General features: G+C 37.9%; 1 protein-coding gene across 1 annotated transcript; it reads left to right on the plus strand.

Annotated features, from left to right (window-relative positions):
* The first annotated feature begins 748 nt into the window (after positions 1-748).
* On the plus strand, positions 749-9,044 carry LOC132166219 (F-box protein SKIP16-like). Its single transcript, XM_059577034.1, has 6 exons — positions 749-845; positions 1,238-1,590; positions 2,397-3,107; positions 4,286-4,504; positions 6,231-6,337; positions 8,722-9,044. Exons 1-6 carry the CDS (start codon positions 749-751, stop codon positions 8,798-8,800), a joined length of 1,566 nt encoding a protein of 521 aa, XP_059433017.1. The 3' UTR covers positions 8,801-9,044.
* The last annotated feature ends 715 nt before the right edge of the window (positions 9,045-9,759 follow it).

Here is a 9,759-nt window from a genome sequence, read left to right on the forward strand (position 1 = left end):
GGGTGTCAACCCGGTCCGGTTTCCCGGTTTTTGGCCTAAAACCGGAACCGGAACCGGGGTACCCCGGTTCTCAATTTTGAGAAACCGGAACCGGGACCCCGGTTAACCGGGGTCCCGGTTACCGGCCGGTTCCGGTATTACCCGGTCCGGTAACCGGTTTTTTTAAAAAATTGATTTTTGGGCTTATTTTAGGTATTGGGCCTAAAATAAGCCAATTTTTTTTTCATAAGTTGGCCCATTTTTTTAAAAATCTATTAGTTTATTTGTCTAAATTAAAGGGGCTTTGTTGTGATTGTTCCAAATAATTAAAAAATAAACCTTAAAAAGTCCAAAAATCCTAAAAAATCATTATTTTTGCCTATTTGGGCCTTAGAAATAAAAATTTAATTTTTTAAAATACCCTAAACTTAAACCTAAGTGTAAAAAATATTAATATATATAATATATATATTAATATATAAATATAATAATATATAAATATTATTAAATAAAATGGAAACCCGGTTCTGGTATTCCCGGTAAAAACCGGGTACCAAAAACCGGTACCGGAACCGGGGTACCCGGTTTTTAGATTTTTCAAACCGGAACCGGAACCGGGACCCCGGTTTCCCGGTTTCCGGTTTTCCGGTTTCCCGGTTTTCCGGTTCCGGGGTAATTTTTGACACCCCTACCCATGACTATGGCTGCAAACAGTTGGAAGCTTTCAACTTCCTTTTTTGAAGTTGCAAGATGATTCACAGGATCCAAAATGAATTTAATCCAATTGGAGATTGGATATTCTTCAAATGCAGCAATGTTGAAGATTTATATGTATCTTATCTTGGTCTCGCATAGATGTTATGCTCGTATAGTAATGTTATTTAGTAGACTTTTGTGCCATTGTCATTTTTAATCTGCGAAAAGAAAAAAGAAGTTACTTATTGATCAAATAGTTAATTTTTACGGCACGTCATAGTGTTGTACTGTCGATTATATTTTTTTAAAAAAAGTTTGTTTGAATTTGAGATTTCAAAAAGTGGAATATTTTAAAATAGTGATTTCAAAATGTCCGATTTAAAAACATGATTTTAAAAATGCTGTTTGATAAAATCGCAATTTAACCATTAAAATTAGAATTTAACCTTTAAAATTACATGCGATTCAAAAATACAGAATTTGTAAGTTTTCAAATTGCAACTATTTTTAAAACATAATCTTAAATGATGTCGTATTTTTGGTTTATAAAATCGCAATTAAGTTTGCCGGGAAGGCTCCACGTGTAGGGCGGCTGATAAGAAGGGGTTTCAGCGTTTGGAGACGGTGACACGACAAGAAGTGTCGGTTTGGAGCAAACGAACGCTTATAGGTCGTCTGAGAGAGGAACACGTACAAGTGAGAGAGATGGGTTTGGAATTGGAGGCACTGGGAGATTTAGCCTTGCACGTTATTCTATCCAAGTTAGGCCCCAAAGACACCGCCAGAGCAGCTTGCGTCAGCAACAAGCTTAGGTCTTCCGCCTCCGATGATTCCCTCTGGTCCAACTTCTGCTCCCAGGATCTTGATCTCAATCGGCCCCTTGATCCTCTCGGAAACCCTACCCCTTCTTTCAAGGTTCTTTTTTTTTTGTGATGATTAATGGTGTGAATGTGAAAAAAATTGATTTCTTTGTCCAATTTCTGTAGTCGGAAAAGATGTGAAATTTTTGGTGTGTGTATACATTAGAATGCTTTTTGACGTTTGGAAAAGATGATTCTTAGTCCAAAGCGCAGAAGAAATGTACGTATCGCTCCTGACTGGAACTTCACTGAAACAAAAACCCCATCAAAGAAGTGTTTTGGGTTCCCTTTTTTTTGGTTTCATTGAGAATCCAGTTGAGAGCAAAGCTGTTTGATCTCATTTTCTTCAAGTGGGGTTTTGGTTGGGTTCTTCTTTTCTTCTCTCAACGAGAAATGTATTGGTGGGCCTTAGCGCTTACCTTGGTGCCCTCCCTTTTCAGTGTGAGAAATTGCTAACTGAAATGTATGTATGGGGAAAATTGGTTGACATGACTGCCTGAGTCAAATTTTAAGAGGTTAATGCAATATGTTTTGGAGTCATTCGAAGACTTTTTAGTACCTTCGAAAAGAAGTAGCTTGTTTTCTCCTCGTGGTGTTCCATTTTAAACTTTGACAATTATGTTGAAGCACTGTTTTTCGAGTAAGTAACCGGATATAATGGACCCCTTTGAGTGATTATAGTGCCATATGTGAGTTACATGCATTACTCTTTTTTTTTTTAATGTGTATGTGCAGTCAACTCTTCTCTTTTACTTGTTGAAAATATATTCAAGATATCAGTCTATGTTCGTAAAAACGTATGTTCAGGCTGCGAGTTCTACTGTATCATGAAATCATTTCAAGTGGTAATTTTTTCTCCAGGAAACTTATCAAATATGGCGGGAGGCTTTCAGTATGTATCCATGGCCACTGGTCATGCGAGTTAAAAGATGTTGGGGGAGACTTAAGAACTGGTTGGGCATTAATTTTCCGGAGGCCGAGGCTACACTTCGCAAGGGTGCAGCAGAAGCTGATATTCAACAGTTAGAGACAATCTTGAAAGTGAAATTGCCTCTTCCTACAAGGATCCTCTATCGGTTTTATGATGGTCAAGAATTTGTGGTGAGGCAATCGGCTCGTGGAACTTCACTGGGACTCATAGGTGGCTATTCTTTTTATGACCATTTGGTAAATGTGTATTTGTTACCTTTAAGTGAGGTGATCTTACAAACAAAGGCAATCATCCATCACCTAGGTTTTTCCAGCAGATCTAAGTATATTGTTGTTGCTGCTTCCACATATGTCAGAAAGTTGTTTTTCCTGAACTGTACCACTGGTCAACTCCATGTTGGTACTGCAAATCTTCCGTCTGATGGAGAAATGATGCCATGTGTACCAGATAGATTAATAAGTTCAGTGCATGATTTCAAAGGTGATCAACAGCAGGATGCAATGCTACTATGGTTAGAGGAACATGGCCGTCGTTTAGAAAATGGCATTATTAAACTTCGTGAAGAAGAAAATATCAGAAGTATCAGTCTATTTCCAGAGGAACCTCCGCTCTGTTCCACTGCTATAACCAATGGGGTGAAAGTAAGTCAAAACATATGGATTTCATATTTTAGCTTTCCATGCTTTTATTTTAGCATAGTGAGAAAAAACAGTAAAGTGTGGTGGTTGATGCATCTTGCTGAGGCATATTAGAATGTACCAGATTTGATGTCATACAGACCCCAGCATGGGGAATCATGTACTTAAGGTTGCACTGTATGAATGGGTTCAAGTTTTTAAAACTTGTACTTCTGGAAGCTTCCTTGTTGCCCTGCTTGAAAGGGAGGTGGTTTCTATGCTCTCTGATCAAGTGGCTCAATGGGGCTTCATTTCCACCCCTTAAACGTGTTTTGGCATTCCCTTGGGCAGAAGTGAATTTTAGGCAAGTTGAATCAGAGCTATTTACAAGTTCCAGCATCATCCCCCTTATATTTTGTACATTTTTCTTAGAGCGGCAGATAAGAGCTGTTCACCTTGTTATGTGTTGTATGATGTATTTTATGATTGCTTGTTATGCGACTCTATCCATTAGCACTTGCTAAGTTTTGTCAATAATATCACTTAAAACACATGCTTCACCAGATGTGTACGGGTTAGTACTCAGTATCGAGATGTAGTTCATTTTTGCAGTACGTGACAACCATGTGTCTTAAAGGGTAAAAAGCCAGTGCCTAACAGGTCAAAATATTATAACTAGGACGGTGATACACACTTATACAATGACCCATTTGGCTGAAGTTTTGAGAAACATCAGATGCTTGGTTGGAGCAGCCATTAATTATGGATTTATGCTCGTATGTGAAGTTGTTAAAATTTGCTTGAGCCATCTATCATGTATGAATAGTATTTTGCACTTGCATGGAGGGATTTCTGTTGCATTGCTCTATACTGATTATTAAAGAGTGCTAAAAGTTGCTGGAACTATTTCTCTTTCTTCTGATAATTGGATTGTCATAAATTAAGTCATTTTTAAAGCATCCCTCATAACAAGAATATTTGTCGGCTTATGTAGAACATAGTCGGAGTTGGAAGATATAGTCTAGGAAAGATATAAAGATTAAACAGCTCTTTGACTTTATATCCTTGGTCTTTTTCATTCATGTCATTATTGTAGAATCTGTTATGGTGTGATTCCTGTTGCCAATTGCATTGCCATCACAGCTTCTATTATCTTCTCTGTTGTTATATGGAAACTAATAATAAATAAATATTTACTTAAGGTTCGTGCTTCTGCTGTGTTTATTCCGGAGGCAGCTGACCTTCAAAATGATGATGCGAAGTATGCATTTTCGTATTCAATCCGCATTTCCCTTCAGCCTGAAGGATGCATCATTGATGGAATTCCTTTCGGCTCATGCCAACTGTATTTGAGGCATTGGATCATCCGTGCTTATGACCGCATAGTATCCAAGGTTAATGATGAAGCAGTAATAGGAAAGGTAAATTTCGTACAATCAATTATCTTGATCTGAATGGCCAATCTAAGTCTTCTTTGAAAGAATCTAATAGGACTCATAGTTTCTCCATCTTTTGTTTTTTGGTTGAAGTTGGTTGAGACACAATTTTGGGTGTCAATGTACTTGATATAATCAAAGACAAAAATTATGATACTCACACGAATCTGCATGGCAGCCAGTGGATATTTTAGTTGAATGACCTAATTGAGTCAAGCAGGTTGCTTGCCTGATTTCATACACCTTTAAGTAATTCTTACCTCAAAACAACAGCTCGTTTGAGCATGTCCCTTGATGCTATTTTTCTTTTGCCAATAACAACAGCTCTACCTCATTATGGTGATGAGTAATTTCCTGTCATTTGGAAGCTTTTCAAATTTAAAGTTTCACTTAATCTAAAGAATTTGTGCATTTTTCTGTATTTGAAAATTCAATCGGCTCTTGAAGTTCAGTGCCAATGTGAAAGTTAAAGCATTTAAATTCTAACTTTCTCATATTCCCTTACTTTAGATAAATGTAATTTCACACAATAAAGAAATTCAAACCTAGTTGGTGCCAGCTTCAAGCAAAAGTTTTCTTGTATATGAGCACAATTTTGTAGAAATGCTATCAAGCATATGTAATTCGAAGGCATTAGTTGAGTCTGCATAGAGTTTGGGCTTTCTCAAGCATGAAATGTAATCCAAAACAGAGCAGGCATAAGTTAAGTTTTAAGCTTTGGTGGATGAATAGATAGTTCTATCTCTTGTCTCTCTCTTTGCTATCCCCTGTTTCCTTGCATGTAGATCCCTTTCAAAATTAATTTCGTTGAAAGTTCTATTTTCTGACACAGGTTCATACTGCATTTACCCACTGTATTGTGAAACATGTACTGCTGGGTCCCAAAGGATTCTTTGGTCCTGTGATTACCCCTTCGCTCCCCTTTAGCAGGGTTTGAACTAGCTATATCCAAGCAAACTATGAATGATGAGTTTGCATATGCATGGTAGTTGAGCCTATCTTCCATCATGTCTATGATAATGTATCGTCTTATTTCATAAGTAATGTCTTTTAATCCGTGAAATGCATTACCATGTGCTTTACAAATATCTCAATTTTTTTCCCCTTTGTTTTAAGTGATGAAGATGAACAATCAACAATAAAGGGGACGGACAATTGCTCCCTGAACAAGGTTAAGCCAGTGAGACTGATTGAAGTGATTTACTGATTAGCAAAAGATAAGAAGTAGATATCTAATTCATCTCTTTTGGAGATGATGCTGCAGATGGTTGCCAAAAAACCTAAGATGAACTGCTTGATGGCAGAACAAACATGATGGAAATCAGAAAGCTTCACTCTACTGTTTCTTTTACTGCCCTGACCAAAATAACATCATATTTTCTGGTCCAGAATCAAAATTTGATGACATGTTGGTGCAACATGAAAATATTTTAGTGAGAACAATCCATCACTTTTAGGTTTAGCCCTGCCCATCCAATATCTCAGGCTGAGCTCAGGCAGAAGATGGAGCAGATATCAGCCCAGCTCAGGGAGGCTTGATTAACAGTCATTGACTCATTATATTAAATGAACCAGAAAATGAATATCATGATATGAAAAATGCACCTCTTACCCATTGGAAAATATTGATCTGAACTTCTTGCTTCTCTTTAAAACATGTAGATCTATTTGCTGCTTTATTTGATGTATAATATAAACTATATGGTTGCAGTACCCACTATTGCATCCAGGTGAGAAAGAATTTGTTTATGAGAGTTGCACACCTCTACCAACATCTCCAGGTTCTATAGAGGGATCTTTCACATTTGTCCCTGGCAGGTACTGCACATAAACCCATCATTTGTTCAACTTAATTTTATTTAAATATGTCTTCAGTCCTTATGAGATATGAGTACATGCAAGTGGATGAGTGCACGTCAATGTAACCTACCTGCTGTAGATGAAATGAACATGCCCATGTTTGTTACTTTCTTTTGTGTGCGATACCAAATCTTAAATGCTACGTTCAGTAGAAATATAATGGCAGTAGCCATTTCCTTCCTAATAGGGATGTAGGTGGGTAGTCACACTCCTGTACTTTTCACTAGACAAATATTTAAAAACAATCTTATTTTATTTGTGAAAAGTACATATATTGTAAATTAGAGAATAAGCTATGAATGGGCTGCTAGGGCTTGCCGCATGAAGGAACTTGTTATTTATTTATTTAAATTTCTATACAAATGACACTCCCCTTTTTAATATTCCAAACAGACACAAGTTAAATGATTAGTTCAGTTTTGAACTACCCTTCTCTCTCTCTCTCTCTCTTGTCGGTGCATGTTAGTGCATTTCAACTCTTTCTCGCCTGCTGTTCTTTTCCTAGCAACGACATCAAGCCAGTTCTCCATTCCAGTCTTTCTGTTATGGGTTTTTTCAGATGGTTCTATACATTGAAGCCAAATCCTTCGAGTTTGTGGTTGAGGAGGGTGTCTCAGTTCTTCGGATATTTGAAAGAAGTAAAGGTGTACCCCTTTCAGTTTTCTTGGGAAAGGTTAGTGTCTTGGCTGTTGGATTAGATGGAGGCTCTGCCTTAAGCTGAGGGCGTGAAGGAATTTGGGAAGTCGTCTAGGGTTGGGTCTAGAGCCTTTGCTCAGCGGTGTTCAAATAGACGTGGGTGTTTCTTGGTACTTGCAGAATATAGGGTGGTGGCTGGAGAGGTTGTATAGTGATCCTGGAAGGCAAAAAAGGCATGGGGTGCAGTGGCCTTGCCCACAAGCTGTATAAGGTGTTAGAATTTTTTACAGGTTCGCCAGCACTGGGAGGAGAGTACTGGCTATCCAGAAGAGACTAGGCGATTCTCCTTTTACAGAAACGAGTGGTAAACCAAAGGCGGGTGCCCTGAGAGCATCATTGGAGGCATCGACTGTGGCTGTCTGTAAACAGATGTATGCTGAGGCTTTGGCAGGCTTGGGGCTGTCGCATACAATTTACTTGAAGCACAGTGGCAATTTCGACAATCCTGTCACTCGATTGTTAGTGGTGTGGGGTGCTAATGTTGTTAAGGATGCGTCTTTAGTTCATTTAGAGCATCCCCAAATTTCAGTTGGTGCAGAATGCCTGCGCAAGGGATGTTTTGGGTGATAACATGGACGCCCACGCCCTTAGGGACTTGCTGGTCTCCCTCAAAAGAGTAGTGGACTGCTTTTGTGCCAGTCTTCATTTGGGCAAGGATTCTCATGGCCCAGAATGCAAAGAAGGCTTAGGGAGGACTAATGGAGAGGAGTCGAAGACCAAGCTAACAGAGAAGGCCTAATCTAATGAATTGCAGGTCCCAGCCCATGCAGGGTTGGCCCAACTCAATCGAGTGGCAGCTAAGGGAGTAGGCTCGCTTGGCGTCCTTGGGTTGCAGGCTAATGTGTCATAGCCTAATGGGACTTGGGCCCATCGCATTTTTGGGCCCAAATCGAAACCAACCCTTATGTGGAGAGTGAGGAATGCTGGGGCTTTTTCCACAGGCTCAAGTTCGGGTGCAAGCTCAAGTGCCCCTTCGGCTCAACCTTCTGCTGCTCCTATAGATAGCCATGTGTGACTTGGGTTTAACATGTCCAGATTTAAGTGCTCAAAGGGTATTAGCGAGAGTTCATTGCAAGCCGAGCAAATGGCAAGATCTTGTCAAGATTTGGTTAACATTTTTGTGCATGCGATGTGTTAAAAGTGTGTAGTTTATGATCCAAGTGCTAAAGTTTAGTAGTTGTATTTTAATTCTAGGGGGTAAGTAATAAGTAGTTATTGGTCAAATTACTTTCATGTGATGGTTATTTTAGTTGGCGGATCTGTACTATACATATTTTCAGATCTGATGCATCTGCATACTTTGCTATTAAGAAGTTTCTTGTATTTATTCCACAATCTAATCCAAATCTATAAGATATTTGAAATTGGAATTTTCCAGATTATGAGCCTTAGCCCTGATTATATATACGTATAAATTTACCATATTTGCTACTAGTAAAATCAGTCAATCTGTTGGATGGCCTCTGAATAGCATTTTGGCATCATGGATGGTGACCTTACATATAAGAGAGAGAGGGAGAGATGCATAATGGTTGTGAGTCAGTTGAGTAATCAGCCATACTGTCGATTAGACTATATTGTTATTGTGTCAGGTTTGGTACAAATTTGACTGATTTTGAGTGTATGAAATTGAACTTTCTGTGTAGGTTAACAGACCAAAAAGGTGCTCCATTTGAAGTTGAAGTGGCAAAAGTTGACCTCCATTTGCCAGACTACATTTTCTAATCTGTGGCAACTCCAGCTTATTTATGCATTATGTGGTCTTTGTTATTAATTATGTCGAAAGTTTTTGGATTTGTGAAAGCTTGTTAGCTTTTCTTGATGCCTGATCTGTAATGTGTGTGAGCTGCTACTGCATGCTTATATTTGAATGGCCTTGTTTATAGATTTCTTGAACCTAAGTTATCACAAAATGTAAGAAGGATCCTTGTATCGAGAAGACCTGAATATTATGTCAATGCTTTATTGATATCCGTATTGTCACTCCAATATTATTTATTTAATATGCTTTTGTTAGAAGAGTTACTAGAGTTAGCAAGTCATTAGGGTTTGAGGGTAGTTTGGTCATTGTGATATTTTCCTAATCCTATATATTAGGATGTTTGTATTAAGTCAAGTATAAGCTGAATAATACAGCAGCCCCATTTTCTCCCTCTAATCTTTTTACGACAAACCTATTAACATGGTATCTTATTAGCATTTATTACTACATTGTTCGATGATGGACAGACATGACAAATGATCCGGTCATTTTACAGGATTGAGATAATTCCATTTAGGTTTTAAAGAATCGTGCTAAACCATCTCCAAATCAAGCAAAGATATAATATGAAACAATTTATTAGGGTTTTCACAGGGGATTTTTGTGGTTTTCATATTTTAAAACATTCCCAAGACAAAATAATATTTATTAACTATTAATTTTGAAAATATTTCTACATGTACTAAAACCTAATTTGATGTGTGACATTTTTCAGCTTAATAATAAAGTTGTTTATTTTCTAAGATAAATTAGACAATTGAGCATATCTTTATGTTCATGTGTGTGACATATATGTATATGTAGTCCTTTTAAGATATATTAAATATGATTTAAATGTGTTATAATATCTTCTGACTTATAAACCCATAGTCGGTAGGGGTGGACACGGGTCGATGTAGATCAGTTTTTTGGCATTTTCCGT

The sequence above is a fragment of the Corylus avellana genome, chromosome ca1, assembly GCF_901000735.1.
Source record: "Corylus avellana chromosome ca1, CavTom2PMs-1.0".
Classification (NCBI taxonomy): Eukaryota; Viridiplantae; Streptophyta; class Magnoliopsida; order Fagales; family Betulaceae; genus Corylus; species Corylus avellana.